This window comes from Dendrobates tinctorius, unplaced genomic scaffold, assembly GCF_039654945.1.
Source record: "Dendrobates tinctorius isolate UK_male_01 unplaced genomic scaffold, ASM3965494v1 ptg000089l, whole genome shotgun sequence".
NCBI classification, from domain to species: domain Eukaryota; kingdom Metazoa; phylum Chordata; class Amphibia; order Anura; family Dendrobatidae; genus Dendrobates; species Dendrobates tinctorius.
In genome coordinates, this window is record NW_027361757.1 from 23,591,260 (window position 1) to 23,615,219 (window position 23,960).

The following is a 23,960-nucleotide window of genomic DNA, read 5'->3' on the forward strand; positions in this document are numbered from 1 at the left end:
TACAGTGCGGAAGGATACCTACCTTCCGTCATTGGATTCCTGCAGCCCGTAGAGAACGGCAGCATCATCTGATGCTGCCGTTCTCTACCCAAGATCGTCGTGGGACACACTCGTGGACTGCTTCGGATCGTGGGTGAGTATTTTTGTGGTTTGTTATGTTAATATTTATTCCGGAAAAGACAATGGCTTCGGGGAACAATGTGACAAGTATTGGTATGTTACTCTATGTTATATGTACTGTATGTCTATGTATGTATTGTATGAATGTATTGTATGTATGTAGTATATATGTGGTATGAATGTAGCATGTAGTATGTATGTAGTATGTATGTAGCATGCATGTAGCATGTAGTATGTATGTAGCATGCATGTAGTATGTATGTAGTATGTATGTAGCATGCATGTAGTATATATGTAGCATGTATGTAGTATGTATGTGGTATGTATGTAGCATGTAGTATGTATGTAGCATGCATGTAGTATATATGTAGTATGTATGTAGCATGTAGTATGTATGTAGTATGTATGTAGTATGTATGTGGTATGTATGTGGCATGTAGTATGTATGTAGCATGCATGTAGTATGTATGTAGCATGCATGTAGTATGTATGTAGTATGTAGCATGTATGTAGTATGTATGTAGTATGTAGCATGCATGTAGTATGTATGTAGCATGCATGTAGTATATATGTAGTATGTAGTATGTATGTAGTATGTATGTGGTATGTATGTAGCATGTAGTATGTATGTAGCATGCATGTAGCATGCATGTAGTATGTATGTAGCATGCATGTAGTATGTATGTAGTATGTATGTAGCATGCAGTATGTATGTAGCATGTATGTAGTATGTATGTAGTATATATGTAGTATGTATGTAGTATATATGTAGTATGTATGTAGCATGTAGTATGTATGTAGCATGCATGTAGTATGTATGTAGCATGTAGTATGTATGTAGCATGCATGTAGTATGTATGTAGCATGTATGTAGTATGTATGTAGTATATATGTAGTATGTATGTAGCATGTAGTATGTATGTAGCATGCATGTAGTATGTATGTAGTTTTTTTTTTTTTTTTAACATTTAACACATTAGCCGGATGATGGGACTACTACTGTCCCATCATTGGCTAATGTGTCAATCACTGTCATGGTAGCAGGCATCGCCCGATGGGACTTGTAGTCCCATCGGACGATGCTTGCACAGACCCCCGGACATCAGCACAGCCCCCCGGCAGGCCGGCACAGCCCCCCGGCAGGCCGGTACAGACCCCCACAGGGTGCACAGACCACCGGCAGGCCGGCACAGCCCCCCGGCAGGCCGGTACAGACCCCCACAGGGTGCACAGACCACCGGCAGGCCGGCACAGCCCCCCGGCAGGCCGGTACAGACCCCCACAGGGTGCACAGACCATCGGCAGGCCGGCACAGCCCCCCGGCAGGCCGGTACAGACCCCGGGCAGTCCACACAGCCCCCCGGCAGGCCGGCACAGCCCCCCGGCAGGCCGGCAGAGACCCCCGGAAGGCCCGAAATGACGGCGCATCATGATGCGCACACACCGCGCATCATGATGACGTCAGTCTGTCAATCAACTTTGAACTTCCGATTCCGATGCCGAATTCCGATATTGAAAAAATATCGGAAGTCGGTATCGGAATTCCGATACAGCAAGTATCGGCCGATACCCGATACTTGCGGTATCAGAATGCTCAACACTAATCGCGGTGTGCAAGGGGTTAAGGTGTCGGGGGCGGTCCGTGACCGCCCCTGACACATAGTGCCGGGTGTCAGCTGTGATAATCAGCTGACACCCGGCCGCGATCAGCGGCGCTCACCACGTGGGCACCGTTGATCGCGGTAGACGTACTATCCCGTCCACGGTCATACGGGCCCGGGTACCGTGGACGGGATAGTACGTCGGATGTCAGGAAGGGGTTAAAATACACTGCTCAGTCCTCCATATAGTATAATACACTCCTCATAGTGCTCCATATAGTATAATACACCGCCAGTCATCCATGTAGTACATTTCACTTCCCATAGTATAATGCACCTTATAGTTCTTCATATAGTATAATGTATTCCTCATAGTCCTCGATACAGTATAATGCAGCCCATATATAGTATAATGCAGCCACCCTATAGAGCATAATGCAGCCACCCCACAGAGTATAATGCAGCCCCGCCATACAATATAATGTAACCTCCATAGAATATAATGCAGCCCCCCTCTTATAGTATAATGCAGCCACCCCTTAGAGCAGAATGCAGCCACCCCACAGAGTATAATGCAGCCCCATCATACAATATAATGTAACCCCCCCATAGAATATAATGCAGCCCCCCTCATATAGTATAATGATTATCACCCCAGGCTTCTATTAAAGTGATCATTGGTATGGAAGTAAGGGTAAAATCCACTCAGCGCTCTGGTTCTGACCCCAGACTGACGGGATGATGAGGGATATTAGGGGTAGTAGTCTGTTGGCTCTGGCTGACGGGATGAGATGATGTTGGATATTAGGGGGAGTAGTCCAGTGGCTCTGGCTGATGGGATGATGTGGGATATTAGGGGTAGTAGTCTGGTGGCTCTGGCTGACGGGATGATGTGGGATATTAGGGTTAATAGTCTGGTGGCTCTGACGGGATGATGTGGGATATTAGGGGTAGTAGTCCGGTGGCTTTGACGGGATGATGTGGGATATTAGTTGTAGTTGTCTGGTGGCACTGGCTAACTGGACGATGCGGGATATTAGGGGTAGTAGTCCGGTGGCTCTTGCTGACGGGATGATGTGGGATATTAGGGGTAATAGTCCGGTGGCTTTGACGGGATGATGTGGGATATTAGTTGTAGTTGTCTGGTGGCTCTGGCTGACGGGATGATGTGGGATATTAGGGGTAGCAGTCCGGTGGCTCTGGCTGACGGGATGATGTGGGATATTAGGGGTAGCAGTCCGGTGGCTCTTGCTGACGGGATGATGTGGGATATTAGGGGTAGTAGTCCGGTGGCTCTGGCTGACGGGATGATGTGGGATATTAGGGGTAGTAGTCCGGTGGCTCTGGCTGACGGGATGATGTGGGATATCAGGGGTAGTAGTCCGGTGGCTCTGGCTGACGGGATGATGTGGGATATTAGGGGTAGTAGTTCGGTAGCTCTGGCTGACGGGATTGTGTGGGATATTAGTTGTAGTTGCCTGGTGGCTCTGGCTGACAGGATGATGTGGGATATTAGTTGTAGTTGTCTGGTGGCTCTGGCTGACGGGATGATGTGAGATATTAGTGGTAGTAGTCCAGTGGCTCTGGCTGACGGGATTGTGTGGGATATTAGTTGTAGTTGTCTGGTGGCTCTGGCTGACAGGATGATGTGGGATATTAGTTGTAGTTGTCTGGTGGCTCTGGCTGACGGGATGATGTGGGATATCAGGGGTAGTAGTCCGGTGGCTCTGGCTGACGGGATGATGTGGGATATCAGGGGTAGTAGTCCGGTGGCTCTGGCTGACGGGATGATGTGGGATATCAGGGGTAGTAGTCCGGTAGCTCTGGCTGACGGGATTGTGTGGGATATTAGTTGTAGTTGCCTGGTGGCTCTGGCTGACAGGATGATGTGGGATATTAGTTGTAGTTGTCTGGTGGCTCTGGCTGACGGGATGATGTGAGATATTAGTGGTAGTAGTCCAGTGGCTCTGGCTGACGGGATTGTGTGGGATATTAGTTGTAGTTGTCTGGTGGCTCTGGCTGACAGGATGATGTGGGATATTAGTTGTAGTTGTCTGGTGGCTCTGGCTGACAGGATGATGTGGGAAATTAGGGGTAGTAGTCCGGTGGCTCTGGCTGACGGGATTGTGTGGGATATTATAGTGAATGTGGCTATGTGGTGTGGGCGTGGCTCTACACTCAGCTTTATATATATAGATATCATTATAATTTTATAACTAACCGTAGTTAGTTACTATGCCCGGGCAGCGCCGGGCTCTTCAGCTAGTTATTAATATTTGCCAAATGCCAGAATAACGAGAGACTTTGCAGTAAGTAATAAAATGCCTTAAAACATTCTCTCTCTCTTTCTTTATTTTGGCATTTGGCAAATATTAATAATTATGGTAATCCTAATTAATCTAAAACAGGGAAGGTTTATTCTGATTTCATGTCAGATATTGAGAAAAACATGCAGATGTGTCTTTTTATATAGTGTATGTAAACTTCTGGTTTCAACTATATGCTCCATCCTGGTCCCCATATGTCCCTCATCCTGGTCCTCATATGTCCCCATCTTAGTCTTTATATGTGCTCCATCCTTGTCCAATATGACTCCCATCCAGGTCCTTATGTGTCTCCCAATCTGGTCCCCATATATTTCCCATTCTGGTCCACTAGTATCTCCCAATCTGGTTCCCATGTCTCCCATCCTGGTCCACATATATCTCCCATCCTTGTTGTTGTCATGTCTCATCCTGGTCCCCATATGTCCCCCATCCTAGTCCCCCATATATCTCCCACCCTGGTCTACCAATATTCCCCCTCCTTGTCCACATATATCTCCTATCCTGGTCCTCATGTGTCTCCCATCCTGGTCCTCAATAAGTCTACAATATTTCTGCATTTTTGTAATTAAAATAAAAAAGTTTCTTCTCACCTGTCCACTCTCCAGCGACGTCCTCTTCTGGCTCCAAATGCAGTGTGGATGGGCCGACACATGACAGTGATGTCATACGCCGGCCATGTGAGCACCGATGTCATCTCCCAACCTCTGACTGGCTGGTGGCTGTTAACTATTGCGATGCAGGTAGTCAGTGGCTTTCTGTACAGCGATATATTTCAACTGACTGTACATCTGAGAATGCACATTCAGTTGAAATAGGCGGCAGACAGAACCGGATCAGGGCGGCGCTTCTTGACAATTCTGGGAACCGTCTGTAATTTGAACAAATGGTTCCCACGAACCAGACGGAACCTCCTGAATCCTACCACTGCATACAGCCAGTGCCTGATACACACTGGACGTGGTTCGGGCAGCAAGTATAAGTTGTCAGGATCCCTTTAAAACTCTGATTTGAGCCATTCTTTGTTATTTCTCCTGGCAATATATAACTGGATGTTACCTTTCTTCTTATCAATGGGGTTGAGTTCTTACAACCTAGAGTCGGTGCAGATACTGTCAGACTATAAAATTCCAGGAGGAATAACAGAGGGACAACATGATGCAGAGTTCTATAAAAAACACACTCCAGAACTGTAATGTCATCGGGAATTCATGTTTATACTGAGAAGGACGTGTCAGGAGCGGTGAGCGCTGAGTGCGGACAGCCCCGCTTTATAGAACTGTTTATCCTTAGCAATAACTAAAACAATACATCCATCCTGGCGAGAATTACATGACGCGCGTTGTTGTTCTGTCACTATTGTCCTGTTCTAAACACTGGAACATAAATGGCCTCTAAAGATCCATCAATCACTGATCGCACATGTTTGTCAGACCGGGGCAGCTGTCTCTTTATGTGTCCGCAGATACAACCAGGGCTTTTTCCAGGGGAATGATCTTACTTTTTTGTCTTTCGGAGCCAGGATAAATTCATCCTAAAATGTGACGCTTCTGTAAAGTGGCCCAAGTTAAAAAAAGAAAGGAGTGGAAATGTTTTTTTTTTCCTTTTTTTTATCTTCCATCTGCACAGTAGGACTTCTGAATAACACTTTCCATAGGGAAAATACAGTTCTTTCTATTCCTGCATGGCTTGGATATGGAGTGGATATGAAAATGTTACTTTCCACTTGTGGTGACAAAGCTTTCCAGATACTAAAACTACTGGAATACCTGTCCTGAGGTTTAGATGCCGGAGTAAATATTATTCTTCTGCACATCCCACCCTGAGTATACACTGTATATATGTATTTATATATACGGCATATAGATATGTGTGTGGGTGTTTACAGGCCATATCGGGGTCCCACACAGCCTCCTTAGGAGCGCTGGTTATAAATAAGATGTTAGTCACACGGGATGACTTGGATCTCACACTACTGTGCAGAATAAGTGGTTTGTTGCCTTTGGCTGGTCAGGATATGAGCACAGGCGAAAACTATGTCATCTCCCATCCTGTGCCAATCTACCACCACTCATTCAGGGAGAAGCTCGCGGGAATCAGTTTAATGGATGCTCTTTGAGGGAATATACAATTTAGAGACGTGGTAGGGGAAGGGGTGAGGACTTCTGGCTCGACCCCAGGATGAGCGGACTCAGCACTCATCACTTGCTGGCAGCCACATCTGCAGGAAAGGGATTTACACAGCAGCCTCCGGCTCACGTTACGCACTTTTCCTATTCACTAGTGGAGTCTGCGCAAGGAAACTTAGGACACCAAACCAGAAATATGGCTGGGCCTTGAAATGTACGTCCTTGTATGGTGGGGGCTGGTGCAATAATCCACCTAGTAATCCTCACCAATATGAATGGTGGACAATGCTACATCCCAGCGGACAAAAGGGATCATGGCTTTTAGCATTATGCGTACATAAACTTACAGATGTAGCAGTGTTTTTTAAAAAAAAAAAAAAAAAAACCCGTCCCCTGGCTTCAGTTTATTTAAAATAAAAAAGACAACCTGTGCTTTACTCCCGGTCCGGGGCCGGGTCTCCGCCGCTGCCCGGCAGTCTTTTATTGTCTGCAGCGCTGATGTCACGTCGACAACATTGCAGGCAGTCATTGAGCTCGGAGGCTCTAAAGACGCCAAAAGACGCTCAGTACTGCTGAGATCGCTGATTGCATTACTGTCAACGTGACATCAGCGCTGCAGACAATGGAAGACACCGGGGCAGCAGTGGAGACTCAGCGCTGAGCCCGAGGGTGAATAAAGAACAGTTTGTTTAATTTTTTTTTTTTAAATAAACTGCAGCAGGAACTGGAAAGCCCCTTTAAGGATTGCAATTTATCACTTATTTCGGTACCGCATGTTTACTGTATTCGACTATCTCCATCAGCACTAAAGACTGCAGAATGGCGGCATCATTCAGGACCTCATTTCATGACCAATGGGGTCTTTGGACCCCCACTTTAAAACATGATGTGTCTTTCATCTGCTACACTAAGTTCCTTTGGCCGACTACCATATCTATGGCCCTCAACATTTTGAAAATCTTTGAAATATTAGTTTAGGAGAGAGCTTGCTGATGCAGTATAACTACCTTGTTTCTTGTTGCGGTGCTCAGTCTTAAGGGGGTTTTACACATAGCGATATCGCTAACAATATCGCTAAAGCATCACCGATTTGGTGACGCAGCAGCGATATCACTAGCGATATCGCTATGTGTGACACTTACCTCCGACCGGCTCCCCTGCTGTCCATCGCTGATCGCGCAGCTCTATTTCTCATCGGGCGCTTCCTGCTGGCGCCGACGAGCGACGCGTGGACGCAGACGGGAGGACGTCATGTTCGCCGCGTCTGAAAGGTAAGTATCGTCCGCTAGATCGCTGCTATGTCACTGTGAGATCTGCCTGTTTGGCAGCTCACTAGCGACCATTTAGCGATGCACCAGCGATCGTGACCGGGTCGTATCGTTGTCAGGATCGCTGGTGCATCGCTAAATGTAAAGGGGCCTTTACCCTGGTGTATGAGCTGAAACGGTCTTCCACAACCTCACCATTGTAGCAGAGTTTGGCAGTTCCTCACCCAGTTTGAAGCCTTCTGTACACAGATGTTTCAGTTAATGATTGTGTTTCAATCCACATATAAAAATAATCATTATCATCTTTTTCATATAACTGGTAATTCATACACCGGATTTTAATCCTGGAAATTCCCTGTGTGCAAGTGGACCTAGAAGAACTTTTGCTGGTTTGAAGGCAAAGGGTGATCACCTCAAAATTTATCTTCCGTTCATCCTCTTTGTAGCTTGTGAATTTCTAAAAGATAAACTATTAACACTTCAGTTTGTGAGAGCATTCTTACTATGCAGCATAATGTCACCGAGTACTGTATATATAAACTCAGAGTGCATGCACACTCAGCTCTGCTATGCACACGCGCAAACTCAGCTGTTACATAAATGCATGCACACTCAGCTCTGCTACACAAGTGTGAAAAGTAAACTGTTACACACACATGCACATGGCACAATCAGCTTTGCTACACACACATACTCAGCTGTTACACACAAGAATGCACATTCAGCTCTGCAATGCACATACACTCAGCTGTGACACACATGCACGCACACTCAGCTATTACACACAAGCATGCACAGTCGGCTCTGCTATGCATGCGCACACACTCAGCTGATATACACACTCTGCTCTGCTACACACACTCAGCTGTTACAAGCATGCACAATCAGCTCTGCTAGTCACACACACTCAGCTGTGACACACATGCACGCACACACGGCTCTGCTACACACACTCAGCTGTTACAAGCATGCACATTCAGCTCTGCTTCACACATATGCTCAGCTATTACACACAAGCATGCACATTCAGCTCTGCTATGCACACACATTCACCTCTGTTACATACACATACTCAGCTGTTACAAGCATGTACACTCAGCTCTGCTACCCACGCGCGCTCAGTTACACACATAGGCTGTAAACTCTGTGTAATGAAGCTGAGTGTGTAAGGCTACTTTCACACATCAGTTTTTTGCTGTCAGGCAGGATCCGGCTTTTTTTAGAAAAAACGGATCCGGCATAAATTTTGGAGAACTGTAGAAACGGATCCGTTTTTTTGCTGGATCCGTCTCTGTTCCTGGGGGCTGGCCAATTGGATCTGAGCATGCGCAGACTTAAAAAAAACGGATCCGGTGGCTGGATCCGTCTTTTTCTGGATCCGGCGCATTCCGGCGCCCATAGACTTTCATTGTAGCAAAAAGCTGGAAGCGCCGGATCCAGCGCTTCCGGCTTTTTCGCCGGAGACAAAAAACGTTACAGTAGCCGTTTTTTCCAGACGCCGGAATGAGACAAGTTGCCGGATCCGGCAAAAAACGGATGAAACGCAATGCCATCCGGCACGATCCGGCGCTAATGCAAGTCAATGGGGAAAAACCGGATCCGGCATTGCATTTTGCCGGATCCGGTTTTACAAAAAAAAGCCGGATCGCGCCTGAAGGCAAAAAACTGATGTGTGAAAGAGGCCTAAGGCCGCGGTCAGATTTGCGAGAAACTCACACGAGTCTCGCGTCTCAATCCCCGGCACTGCCGCCGGCACTCGGGGTGGACTGTGTGGATGCATGTCTTTCCATGCGGCCGCACGCTCCAGTACTGAGTGCCGGTGGCAGTGCCGGGGATTGAGACGCGAGACTCGTGTGAGTTTCTCGCAAATCTGACCGCGGCCTTACACACTCAGCTTCATTACACAGAGTTTACAGCCTAATAAATGCAATTACAGATCTACCAGCGAATGCACAACCACACTGTAGACCTATACACCAGGCTGAAGTTGGTTTCTTATTCTGCAATTTTTTCTTTTCTGGTTTTTACAACAAAAACTAAGCATCACAATAATCACCTACCATGCAGCGAGGAGCCCTGATGCGAATACACTTAAAATCAGAGACAAAAAGGATAAAACGGGCACAAAAGTGGGCACCAAAGGGCGTTACATGACTGTGGGCCACTGATGTCACAGTGTGAGTGCGCAGAGAGTGAGGCCCCAGGACCCTCCAGCCGGGCCCGAATGGGTGCTGGGCATCACAGTGGGCACACAGCCGGTGCTCACAGATATGAAGTAACTGATGCTTTTAAGGGGTTGAATGATTTGGGGCCACTGACGTCACAGTGTGAGTACTCACCTCAGCTCCCTATACAGATCTGTGAGCACCGGCTGTGTGCCCACTCTGATGCCCAGCACCCATTCGGGCCCGGCTGGAGGGACCCGGGGCCTCTCTGCGCACTCACTGTGACGTCAGTGGCCCAGAGCCGTTTAACCCTTCCAGTAACGCCCGTCGGTGCCCACTCTGACGCCAGTTTTATGGGTGCGCTCACATCCTCAGGGCGCCTCGCTGCATTGCTTGTTATTGTTGGCATGAATATTTTGTTAAACCTATAAAAGAAAAAAAACAGAAAAGAAAAAATTGCCCAATAATAAACTGACGAATAAGAAACAGCACCGTCACCCACGCGGCTTCTCTGTGACATGACATGCTGGGCTTTGTAGTGCCGCCCGCTGTAACCAGACCGTCACCTAAACATATGCAGCGGTGACTCCGCCCCTGCGCCCACGTGACGCACCCAGCGGCCATGACGTCACCGGGGGGCTCTGGCTGGCTGCGCTCGGCATCCAGTGTAGTGAGGGCAGAGTTCCTCTCATGGGCAACTCCGTGCGAGAGGGCGAGCGCGCTGGATGTGCCCCGCGGGGGAGCCGCCGGCCACCTGCTGCTGCTAGCCCGTGCTGACATGTGTCCTGCAGTAGCGGCCGCCGGGACGGGCTGCTGGAGAGTCCGCTCCTGTGCATGAGACCCGCGGGCGGCGGTGAGGATGTCTCTGCAGAGCCGGACGGAAGAGGAGCAGCCCAGGGACAAGCTGCCCCCCATCCTGTGTGCGGCCGGCGCGGCCACTGCTGGGGTAACTATCATCGGTCCGCCCCTGGGAAAGCTGGGGTCTGACAACACGGCGCTGCTGGGGTAACTATCATCGGTCCGCCCCTGGGAAAGCTGGGGTCTGACAACACGGCGCTGCTGGGGTAACTATCATCGGTCCGCCCCTGGGAAAGCTGGGGTCTGACAACACGGCGCTGCTGGGGTAACTATCATCGGTCCGCCCCTGGGAAAGCTGGGGTCTGACAACACGGCGCTGCTGGGGTAACTATCATCGGTCCGCCCCTGGGAAAGCTGGGGTCTGACAACACGGCGCTGCTGGGGTAACTATCATCGGTCCGCCCCTGGGAAAGCTGGGGTCTGACAACACGGCGCGCTGCAACTGCTGAGGAGGGTGTCAGCAGCGGTCCAGGATTACACCGAGGGAGGAGAATACTGCAGCTCTGTGTGTAGAGCCCTGGCAGTCTACTGCTCTCTGCTGTCAGCCATGGAGCCTGACTCCAGTCACTGACACATCACCTCCATGGAGCCTGACTCCAGTCAATGACACATTACCTCCATGGAGCCTGACTCCAGTCACTGACACATCACCTCACCTCCATGGAGCCTGACTCCAGTCACTGACACATCACCTCCATGGAGCGTGACTCCAGTCACTGACACATCACCTCCATGGAGCCTGACTCCAGTCACTGACACATTACCTCCGTGGAGCCTGACTCCAGTCTTACACTGACACACTACCTCCGTGGAGCCTGACTCCAGTCTTACACTGACACACTACCTCCGTGGAGCCTGACTCCAGTCTTACACTGACACACTACCTCCGTGGAGCCTGACTCCAGTCTTACACTGACACACTACCTCCGTGGAGCCTGACTCCAGTCTTACACTGACACACTACCTCCGTGGAGCCTGACTCCAGTCTTACACTGACACACTACCTCCGTGGAGCCTGACTCCAGTCTTACACTGACACACTACCTCCGTGGAGCCTGACTCCAGTCTTACACTGACACACTACCTCCGTGGAGCCTGACTCCAGTCTTACACTGACACACTACCTCCGTGGAGCCTGACTCCAGTCTTACACTGACACACTACCTCCGTGGAGCCTGACTCCAGTCTTACACTGACACACTACCTCCGTGGAGCCTGACTCCAGTCTTACACTGACACACTACCTCCGTGGAGCCTGACTCCAGTCTTACACTGACACACTACCTCCGTGGAGCCTGACTCCAGTCACTGACACATCACCTCACCTCCATGGAGCCTGACTCCAGTCACTGACACATCACCTCCATGGAGCGTGACTCCAGTCACTGACACATTACCTCCATGGAGCCTGACTCCAGTCACTGACACATTACCTCCGTGGAGCCTGACTCCAGTCTTACACTGACACACTACCTCCGTGGAGCCTGACTCCAGTCTTACACTGACACACTACCTCCGTGGAGCCTGACTCCAGTCTTACACTGACACACTACCTCCGTGGAGCCTGACTCCAGTCTTACACTGACACACTACCTCCGTGGAGCCTGACTCCAGTCTTACACTGACACACTACCTCCGTGGAGCCTGACTCCAGTCTTACACTGACACACTACCTCCGTGGAGCCTGACTCCAGTCTTACACTGACACACTACCTCCGTGGAGCCTGACTCCAGTCTTACACTGACACACTACCTCCGTGGAGCCTGACTCCAGTCTTACACTGACACACTACCTCCGCGGAGCCTGACTCCAGTCTTACACTGACACACTACCTCCGCGGAGCCTGACTCCAGTCTTACACTGACACACTACCTCCGCGGAGCCTGACTCCAGTCTTACACTGACACACTACCTCCGTGGAGCCTGACTCCAGTCTTACACTGACACACTACCTCCGTGGAGCCTGACTCCAGTCTTACACTGACACACTACCTCCGTGGAGCCTGACTCCAGTCTTACACTGACATATCACCTGCTGTTATGTCTTACGAGATACTAGAATTGTCTAGAATTGTTACCGAGTTTCCGTCACACCAGGTTTTGTATGTGTTTCCTTATTTGGCTTGGAATAAATAGTATGCGTAGTTTAATGTTTACCAAAATAATTTAATAAATAAATGAGTACTTTTTTTTCCATTTTCCCATGCTGTTCTCTAGTGACGCCCGTGTCTGGGGACGTGCATCCCTATTTTGGAGCAGAAACTGAGCGTAAACGCTCTAAATGCTCTCCAAAAACTTAGGAAGTTCCACTCCAAAAATTCAATTAAAAAGACTGTGTGCACATAGTCTATAACAACGTTCTATGAAGAGAATGTGTTTACTTAAACAAAAAAATGAAAATAAATATAAATGTCCCCTGAAGGAAAAAATGCATCTAAGGCTGGTTTCACATTAGCGTTTATTAGCGCAGCGCATCGTGAGCCTCCATGCGCCCCTATGTTTAACATGGCGGGCGCATGGTCTAGCATTTGCACGCGTTCGTATGCGTTTTCGTGCGCATGCTTTTTTTGTAGTGTGCACCTAGGCGCGCCCGACGCAACCTGTTGCATTTTTGGGTCCGTCCAACGGCTTCAAAAAAACGCTTGGGTACGCCTGTGTTTGAAGAGTTAACATGGCTAGAAACTGGTTAAAACGCACGCGCCTAAAAAACGCATGCAAAACACATGAAGCGTTTTTTGCATGCATTTCTATTGCGCACAAAGCGCAGTGCTAAAAAAACGCTAATGTGAAAGTAGCCTAAAATGGTACAAAAATATCCTTCACATACGGTATACAATTTTTTTTTTTTTTGCTTCCTTTTTTTTTTTTTTTGCAACTGATCAGCAACAAACCTGCATTAAAATCTGCAAAAAAAAAAGAGAAAATTTTGCAGTGACTTTTTCAGCGGATTTCATGTCTGCACCGCAGGCGCTGAAGTTTTTCTCCGCAGCACGGGAATCACGTTTCTTCAATTTCTCTGATCTGTACCATCGTTTGCCGGCTGCAGAATCTGCCACATATGGCCCTACCCTCGGAGCGTCTCATCTGCTGCAGCCGGATGTTGGATCCCTGGCGTTTCTCCCAAATGCAACATGTTCTGTGGTCTGTTTTTTTTTGTTTTTTATATATGTATAACAAGTCAGAAAAAATGTTTTTGAAATAGTCGTTCAGGTTAATATAGCGTTGGTTAAAAAAAAAAAAAAAAAAAATGTTCCAAATTTAGAAAAGGCCCATGCTCTGACCTAGCACAGATTTCTGCTGTAGTGAAAATAGTTTGTGTCTCAGTCCTAATGTAGACATGTGTTTCCATGGTTACAGACCACAAATAAACCCCTTGTAGTCTGTCCTCCCTCTCATCTGTTCTGTTTCTCACTCTGTTTGCGAGAGGCACAATCCGTTTGTTTGTGGTCTGTTACCGTGGAGACGCGTGTTCTTATGGTAGATGAAGACACTTAATAATGGGTTAATTATGGTCTTTCCTGTCGTATTGATTATTATATGAGGTTATTTTCCTTATGTTTGGCTTGCTGAGACCATAAACAGAGGCTGCAGAGCTGAATCTTTGATTAATAAGTAATGAAAGCTGCTGCCACTTTCTGACGTTCCATATAATGTTGAGAATCCGCTGGCAGATCTTGAGAGCGTTAGCGTTCCCCTTCATAGCCTGTGTATATGGGAATGGGAGCCACTGTAAATGGCTTATTTGTCCGATGTTGTGAAATCTGGTAGCGCTAGAGCTGACGGTTTAATACAGCGTATCGGATGTATACCGTCCTGTCGGCTAATCGCAGCATTGGCACTGACTCCAGGCTGATCCATACACATAGCAGTGTGAGCAGGGCTAGGGATCGCCGCCTCCGAATGTGCAAGAGGATTGCATTTTTACTTGCAGCAAGCTACGATGTATTTTATACAAGTGCACGGCTTTTATTATCTTCCAATGTAAGAATTATTCCCAACATTAATGGGAATCCGTCAGCATGTGTCCACCATGTAATCCGACAGCAGCACAATGTTGATTCCCACGATTTATCACCTACTGGGCTGCTTGCTGTCATTTTGAAACAATCCATGTTTTCTCTGCTGCAGATCTAGCGGCACTCTAATGCTGAGCTGTGTATAACCCTGCCCACAGCACTGATTGACAGCTGCCTGTGTACATAGTCAAAAAGCTGCTAATCAGTGGTGGGGGGCAGGGTTACACAGAGTGGGAGGCTTCTAATGATCATCTGTACCATCTGTAATCAGGACCCTGGACTGCAGTTACCAAGTAAAGGTACAGAAAATTGCACCCCGCTGTCTTTTCTGCTTCCTACCCTGTCGGCACTGCTACATCACCGTGCCCACCACATCTACACTGCCCTGGGACTACAGCTCCACCTGTGGGGAGCTTTACCATTTCTGCTGCACACACCATCTGTCCCAGCGTCGGCCTAACACCATATTTGCCGAACACCACAGGTGGCGTCACGAACTATCCATATAAACTATCTCGTAAACCACCATTGATTTGGGCGCCCAGGGCCACGGACCGGGTCATCGCTGCTATGACACATCCCCCTGACACCGGCCCGGTACCGAGTACCCCACAGCCCTGGGAGGGTGACCCATAACTATCGCCCGATATCTCTTCTCCCTTACGCCTCAAAACTACTGGAACAGCATGTATATCTTGAACGGTCCTCCCACCTCTCCTCCAGTTCCCTCTTTGACCGGTTACAATCTGGCTTCCGACCGCATCACTCACTCAACTGAAACTGCCCTAACTAAAGTCACTAACGACTTACAAACCGCCAAGAGCAAGCAACACTACTCTGTTCTCCTTCTCCTGGACCTGTCCTCTGCCTTCGACACCGTGGACCATTCCCTCCTGCTACAGATTCTCTCATCTCTTGGCATCACAGACTTGGCCCTATCCTGGATCTCATCATACCTAACGGACCGTATATTCACTGTCTCCCTCTCACACACCACCTCCTCACCTCGCTCCCTGTCTGTCGGTGTTCCCCAAGGCTCTGTCCTAGGACTCCTACTATTCTCCATCTATACCTTCGGCTTGGGACAGCTCATAGAATCCCACGGTTTGCAGTATCACCTCTATGCCGATGACACGCAGATCTACCTATCTGGACCCGACCTCGTCTCCTTACTGACTGACATCCCACAATGTCTGCTATCTCAGCCGCCTTTTCTGCTCGCTTCCTCAAACTGAACATGGACAAAACAGAATTCATCATCTTTCCCCCATCTCACTCTACCCCTCCACCAGACCTATCCATCAATGTCAACGGCTGCTCTCTTTCCCCAGTCCCGCATGCCCGGTGCCTTGGGGTGATCCTCGACTCTGCGCTCTCTTTCAAACCACATATCCAATCCCTCGCCTCCTCCTGCCGCCTCAAACTCAAAAATATTTCCTCGATCCGCTCATTCCTCAACCACGAAACCACAAAAACACTAGTGCACCCTCTTATCATCTCCCGCCTCGACTACTGCAACCTCCTACTCTCTGGCCTCCCCTCTAGCACTCTAGCACCGCTCCAGTCCATCCTACACTCTGCTGCCCGACTAATCCACCTGTCTCCCCGCTATTCCCCAGCCTCCCCCCTATGCCAGGCCCTTCACTGGCTTCCTATTGCCCAGAGGATCCAATTCAAAACCCTAACCATGACATACAAAGCCATCCACAACCTGTCTCCTCCATACATCTGTGACATGGTCTCTAGGTACCTACCCGCACGCAACCTTCGATCGTCCCAAGATCTCCTCTACTCCCCACTTATCTCTTCTGCCCACAACCGCATACAAGACTTCTCCCGTGCTTCCCCCATACTCTGGAACTCCCTACCGCAACACATCAGACTCTCACCATCAACGGAAACCTTCAAGAAGAACCTGAAGACCCATCTGTTCCGACAAGCCTGCAATGATTCTCGGTCTACTGAACCATCGCACGACCTGCTCTACCCTCTCCTACTGTATCCTCACCCATCCCTGTAGACTGTGAGCCCTTGCGGGCAGGGTCCCTTCTCCTTATGTACTTGTGTGTCCCTTGTCTTACACTTGTTTATTACTCTTGTCTATATTACACTTGTCTATATTTCCCCTTTTCACATGTAAAGCGCCATGGAATAAATGGCGCTATATAAATGCATAATAATAATAATAATCTCCTGCTGATAAGACTCTGATTGTAAGAAACTGCAGCAAGCTGCTGAGCAAGTGACACATTTCCTAGAATCAGGGTCTCTGCCCCTACATTATACTGCTCTCAGATTACATAGCAGAAACCTGCTGACAGGTTCCCTTTAAAAATGATCACTGATCTAAATGTATATGAGAAGTTGCAGATTTGTGGGAATCCGTGCCGATCTTGAGAACGTGAACCGCAATGCCTCAGCAGTGAAATGGTGGCTGTGCTCGATTTTGCCATCAGTTTGGATCCCAGTGGTCGGACTCTCGCTGAGCTGCAAATGATTACCTTTCCTGCGAGGATCGGGCTACCTGACTTCTTTGGCTACGTCACAGTTTGCATGACCGAAGATCGCTATATACCGCTGCTGCATCACGGCATAATGCAAGTGAATGGGGTCATACGGTGACCATAACAAGCGAGTCACAGTCAGAACCTGTTGGATTTTTTTGTAGCTTGCTTTTTGGGGGTCACGGTACCTTGTGGGTTGCAATGTGTCTCCGTTTGCTTGCATTATGCTGCAGTGTGATAGCAGCGGCACATCTAGATTTGAATGGCGCCTAGGGTATCGTCCTTTGGGTACTTCAGCTTTCCTTTCCTATTTTTCTCTCTTCCTGTCTCTATTATACAAGATTTTACTTTTTTTCTATTCTATGAAAATAACAAGTTATTAAAAAAACATCCTCCCAGACAACAAGCTGCCACTTAGTTATTGAGAACACATGCCGAGAACGTGGCAGTGCGTCGTAAGTCACAATGACGAAATGTCTGGGATATAAAACAAGCTCTTTAAGCTCCGTGCACACAAAAAAAATCTATCGAATGGATAAAACCATGTCTAAAGATGATATTAAAGGGAATCTGTCAGTAGGTTATGCGATGTAATCTGAGTGCAGCAAGATCGGGCTGAGACACTGGATTCAGTGATATGTCGCTTACTAGGCTGTGTCCTGTTCAGTGCTATCAGTGTTTTGCCAGAATTCTTGCGTAAATCGCTTTGAAAAGTCACAACACATTTATGCAACTCAAAGTTGTGCAAAAAAATGTTACAACTTTTTAAAATGTTCATGTCACAACTTGTCTGACTTGTGATGAACTGTGTTGTTCCTTACTCCAGAAATCGTACTCTAGTCCCTGACTGGAGTCAGAATTGTGGCAAGTAGCCCAGTGCATAAGGTCCATATAGACTTGGTTTGTTGGGGTTGGGTTTGGTGTGGACGTACATAACTGGCTGCACAGCGTCCTGAACCCATCAGTTACCTTTGAGATGAACTAGGTCAGAGAATGTGAGCCCGGCCTCTCCTCTACCATCAGTATTTGACCTCCCAAATGATGATCTTGATGAATGGACAAAAATTCTAACAGACACCTCCCAAATTTGGTAAGAAGTCTTTCCAGGAAAGCAGAAGCCTTCCCAGCTGCAATAATGTTCATAGGTTGTAGAATGGGAGACCAGAAAAGCTCTTGTAGGTGCCACCTTACTTTTGTCCATATTCTGTAGGCAATCATTTGTCGGAGAATTCCATATGATATGGCGGAAATGTTTTACTGTCATGTAATGTTCTTTACCCAGTGTCTGGAGAAAGACTTGTGACCATGGCTACTCCATAGACATAGACAGTTTTGATTTAAAAAGATGGCTAAGGAGCGTCCAAGACCGTTTTTTCTGTTCGACGGCTGAGCTCTTATTGGTTCCTGTGGACAACATTGGCACTTTGTGTAAAGCCCATTGACTATTGCATGTGCACAGCCCGGACTGCTGCTAGAAAGGTGCGTCCTGTGAGACATTGTAAGGGTGTGTGCACACGCTGCGGATTGGTCTGCAGATGTTTCCGCGTGGATCTGGCAAAATCCGCAGGTGTTTGACCTGTGGTTTATCTGCAGTCTAGCCCTTCGGTTTCACCCCTCTACAATGGAGCAGGTGTGAATCCGCTGCGGATTCTGCACAAACAATTGACATGCTACGGATTTCAAACAGCAGCAAATCCGCGCGGAAAAATCTGCAGCATGTGCACAGCGTCTTGTGTTTTTCATTGATTTTAATGGTACTGTACACCGCAGGAGAATCTGCTGCAAATCCGCGGCGGATCCGCAGCGTGTGCACATACCCTAACTCTGGACAGGGGAGCTGATTTCTGTCGCTGCTGTATCTAGCTCACAGAGGATTGCCGGACCAAATACAGCTGAAGCATCCTGTATGGGCCATCTTCTTTCTGACTAACCAATAGTAGCAGAGCTGAGCAAAAAGACTTGAGACCTTGGTCCGGTGTCCACTCCAATGCTTTGGGGCAGGCAGACCAATGATCCTGTGAATTTCCTCAGCCGACATTTAAATACTGGAATTTTGGGCTCCACTTTTGATTACTGGGCCTGTGCGGTGTCATGAGTGCTACCTAAAGAAATTCTCCGAACCCTTGTCGATGTCCAGCTGCCAGAGTACCGATCTGGACTCGGACCATACCTTTTGCCGTACCGCCCCCTTATTAGCACATGGGATACAAGTCTCTATCACTGGATCACAAAGGTTCTGGTTAATAGGTTTTTTTTTTTTTTTTGGCTTTTGTCTATAGAAAATTCACAGATGGAAGCCATCAGCTATGCTAATATAACAAATGTCGGTCAGCCTGAATTGGAGGCTGGCGCCCCTTATAACACATATATGTTACAGGCTGAGATGTCGGCAGGAGGCAAGGTTACTAGGATGTCTAGTCACAGCTATGTCGCTGCTTGTCACCTGTCCAGACACCGAACAAAAAAATCCTTCAAGGGACAAAAAAAGTAATACTTTGACATACGGTGCAAAGCTTGTCATAAGACTGCTCCGATATCTGTACTATGCGGCTGGGATTCCTACAAGAAGATCTTGTCTGTTTTTAAAGGAACTGCAGAAAATAGTTGTTTCATTGTTAATGAGAATCTGTCAACAAGTTTTTGCTGTCCCATCTGAGCGCAGTATGATGCAGTAGGGACAGATATCCCGATTCCAGTGATGTGTCCCTTACTGAGCTGCTTGCTGCAGTTCTGATAAAATCTCTGTTTTCTCTACTCCAGATCTATCAGTTCTTTGAATGCTGAGCTCTGTATAACCACGTCCGTATCACTCATTGGCAGCTTTCTGTATACACTGTGCATAGGGCGCTGTACTGAAACTGCGGCACCTGGGAGAAAATTATGTTGATTTCTCTAGGGAGCTGCCGGCTTTCAGTCATGCAGGCGTGCCCGGAGCACTTACAGTCACGATCACAGCTCTGAGAGGGCCGACTGTAAGCACTCCTGGACACTGACTGACAGCCGGCTCCGCACTGGCACTCTCAGGGCTGTAAGTGGTGACTGCCATTGCTCTGGGCACATCTGCTTGACTGAAAGCTGGCGGCTTCCGGGGAAAAAAAAAGTGAATTTTCTCCCAAGTGCAGCACTTTCAGTACAACAGCCGGGCACCTTCTTAACGCTATTAAGCTGCATATCAACCCTATAGGTTAATAGCATTATCAGACATGACAGGTGGCGCTAGAGTCCCTGTTCTGCTCCTATGTGAAGGCGCCATTTCAATCAGACTAGGACAGACTTGTTGATAGTGAAGGTCCCAAATGATTGTCTTAAAACAGTGATATAGAAAATATCAGAAACTATATGGCCCCCTGCGGCCCAGTAGCTCATAATAAAGCATAATTTGACCTGTTTTGAAAGTGTAAAAGGGCCCCCTTACCTCTTGGGCCCCTGTGCGGCTGCACTGGTTGTACCATTGTTACGTCACACATTGCACATGTACCAACCTGAGATGGGCAACATGTAGGGTTTGATGACCATTTTTGCATTAATTGACCTTTACAATCCTCTAGACTTTCTCATACTTTTATCAGTGGCTAACACACGGGATGAAGGTAAAAAGTGGCCCTTGTTTTCTTTAACACCGTGTGGAGCAGGAACCTTCTGGCGAGTTGCTATGAGCAGCAGTGATGGCATTCTCTGGCAGTCAGGACTTGATTAATAGTGTTGGCTCGTCACCATAACATGGGCACGTCGGACTGCAATGCTGGAAAAGCAAACTATCCAGACGAAACGTTACAACCGGACGTACCCATAAAGACGGAGCTCGTGTCATTCCTTCAGCGACTTGACTGGAAACAAGCAGATTTTTTGTATACCGTAATTTGAATATATAGACAATAAAATTAGGTTGTTAGAAAGCAGACCCTAATGAACATGGCAGAGCTGTATGTAGAAAGTAGCCCGTCTGCCTTCATGCACCGCCATATGGTGCCACATGTGGCACTCTACTACTGTTGGAATAGCGCTGTGATACAGTGTCCAACAGAGCATTTATAACTGGCATTTATTTATTTTTTCTGTCAGATTCACACGAAGTAAAGGATATTGTAGACATACGGAGGAACAGTAGGGCCCCGTACAGCTTAATGGGAGCCATATTACGGTGCCAAAAACCTCAGTTTGTACAAAGCCGTAATACACTTGTATGCATGATGTGTTCGTGTTGTGCTAGAATTGACGAGTTCTCAAAATTTTGGCTCCAAATCTTTACACATCTACTAGTCCACAATTTAGCTATGAGACTTTTTGCAAAACATTTGCTGGTAGGAGGCAACAGGCTTGTGTCATTACCTAGGGAATCTTTTATTAAAGGGCCTATCCTTTTCTAGCTACACTAACGGCTTTATTTCGGCCTCTGATCCCCCCCCTGAAACAAAGCGTCATCAGTGACCTTGCAATGTGCACAATGACAGTACGCTCTCTCGCCGGCTCAGATCATGAGTAACGAGCAGGCAACAGAGTGTACTGTCATTGTGCATTGTAAGATGAATACCCATCTTGCAGAGACCAGCGTCGCCCCACAAGTGACATCACTTGGTAGAGGTGGCACTGGTCTCTGCATATCTGGTAATCCTCTTCCAAAGTATACTGACAGTGCGCTCTCCCACCGGCTTGTTACTTCTGATCTGAGCCTTCAAGAGAGTGCACTGTCATTGTATACATGGCACAGTGACAAGAAACAACTCAGCATCCATAATTGATAAAAACAACACATGCCCAGTAGAGCAGGGACTAGCTCAGCCCCTGAAACAGAGGTCACTGATGATTCATTTTATAGAGTGCGCAGAGGTTGTGGCAGTGACCGCAGCCTCTACCCCCTGATGGTGCTTCATTTCAGTATCCCAGCATGCACTTGAAATCTCAAACGAAGCGTCATCGAAAAGGAAGTTTTACACAAAAAAAACAAACAAATACAGCATTTAGATAGTGTGGTAAGGAAATGGAATTTTTAATTACAGTTTATTAGAAAATAGATTAGATTATACCATTAAATACATAGGCATTTAGAATGAAAATCAATTTGTTTTGGATAACCCCTTTAACCACCTTTCTCTTTGGGGATGAACGGTAGTGAGGTTGGGAACTATGGTTGGATTCATTTTTTTGTCCTCCATTAGAGAACTCGAGAGAGTTTTTCAAAACGAAGAATGGCCCGTCTATTGACAGCTGTTTTGGGGTTCTTGCTCCTTGCCAGTACATAGCAGAGTTTCGGTTTTGGAATTGGTGCCATTAATGGAGTTCTGGTGGATTATAGGTAAGTGGGGTATAGGGAATGGCTCTCGTTGAAAATATTAAGTGGTTATATCGATGTCATGACCCTGGACAAGATGGTTCCGCTTCCATCCTGTTCAGGTCAGGGTTAACTTGTGCTTGTGTGCCTTGCTGTGTATGACCCGGTTCGTCCTCTGAACTTTTAAATTCCTATTTTGCATCTGTTTTCTCTCAGAAAGGAAATGTAACATCAACGGTTCTTCGCTGTCCTATTAAGGGAATAGAAGAATCCAGGATATCTATAAACAGAAAGTTAGTGAGGAAACACTTAGCTAACCTAAATGAACTCAAGTCTCCAGGTCCAGATGAATTACACCCCAGAGTTCTGAAGGAGACAGCAGAAGTTTTTGAACCTCTCTCCATTATCTTTGAAAATTCTTGGAGAACAGGAGAAGTCCCAGAAGACTGGAGAAGAGCAAATGTTGTTCCTATCTTCAAAAAGGGGAAGAAGGTGGACCCAGGGAACTATAGGCCGGTGAGTCTATACCAGGAAAGATCTTTGAATAAATTACTAAACAACATGTATGTAAGTACATGGACAAGAATGAAGTGATTAAACAGAGTCAGCATGGGTTTGTAACAAATAAGTCAAGTCAGACTAACTTAATTTCCTTCTATGACAGTATCACTGATTGGGTAAATAAGGGAAATGCTGTATAGTATATCTTGACTTCAGCAAAGCATTTGACAAAGTATCTCACACAATCCTTATTGAAAAAATGGCTAAGTATGGACTGGACAAGGCAACTGTTAGGTGTATTCATAACTGGCTTAGTGATTGGACCCAAAGAGTGGTCGTAAATGGCTGCACATCCAGTTGGAGGAATGTCTCAAGTGGGGTACCACATGGCTCTGTCCTGGGCCCTGTATTGTTCAACATCTTTATCAATGATTTAGATGAGGGAATTGAGGGCAAGCTGATTAAATTGCTAATGACACAAAGCTAGGAGGGATATCTAATACTAGAGAAGAGAGAGGATTCAAAAAGATATAAATAAACTGGAGCAGTGGGCAGCAACTAACAGAATGTTTTTTTAACAGGGAAAAATGCAAAGTACTACATCTTGGCAATAAAAATGAAAAAAGCATATACAAAATGAGAGGAATAGGGCTAAGCAACAGCACATGTGAAAAAGACTTGGGTATACTAATTGATCACAGACTGAATATGAGTCAACAGTGTGATGCAGCAGCAAAAAAGGCAAATGCAATTCTGGAAAGTATAAACAGAAGCATACAGTCTAGATCACGTGAAGTCATTATTGCCCTCTACTCCTCTTTGGTCAGACCTCATCTGGAATACTGTGTCCAGTTTTGGGCGCCACATTTTAAAAAAAGACATCAACAAACTGGAGCAAGTTCAGAAAAGAGTGACCAGAATGGTGACGGGTCTGCAAACCCTGTCTTATGAGGAAAGGTTGCAGTATTTGGGAATGTTTAGCTTGCAGTAGAGAAGACTGAGAGGAGACTTAATAGCTGTCTACAAATATCTAAAGGGCTGTCACATTGTAGAAGGATCATCTTTATTCTCATTTGCACAAGGAAAGACTAGAAGCAATGGGATGAAACTGAATGGGAGGAGACACATTAGATATTAGAAAAAACTGTTTGACAGAGTGATCAAAGAGTGGAACAGGCTGCCACGAGAGGTGGTGAGTTCTCCT

The 23,960-nt window shown here is 47.1% G+C and overlaps 1 protein-coding gene across 2 annotated transcripts in view; it reads left to right on the top strand.

The window, feature by feature from the left end:
- Positions 1–10,222: 10,222 nt before the first annotated feature.
- Positions 10,223–23,960, top strand: part of HECTD2 (HECT domain E3 ubiquitin protein ligase 2) — a 145,850-nt gene continuing 132,112 nt past the window's right edge. Inside the window, exon 1 of one of the 2 annotated variants that reach the window (XM_073585927.1) lies at positions 10,223–10,553. In XM_073585927.1, the coding sequence (XP_073442028.1) occupies positions 10,467–10,553 (87 nt within the window). In that variant the 5' untranslated portion in view covers positions 10,223–10,466. Of the gene's footprint in view, positions 10,554–10,776; positions 10,849–23,960 lie in introns of those variants that run through there. The other variant, XM_073585928.1, reaches the window with a different exon arrangement.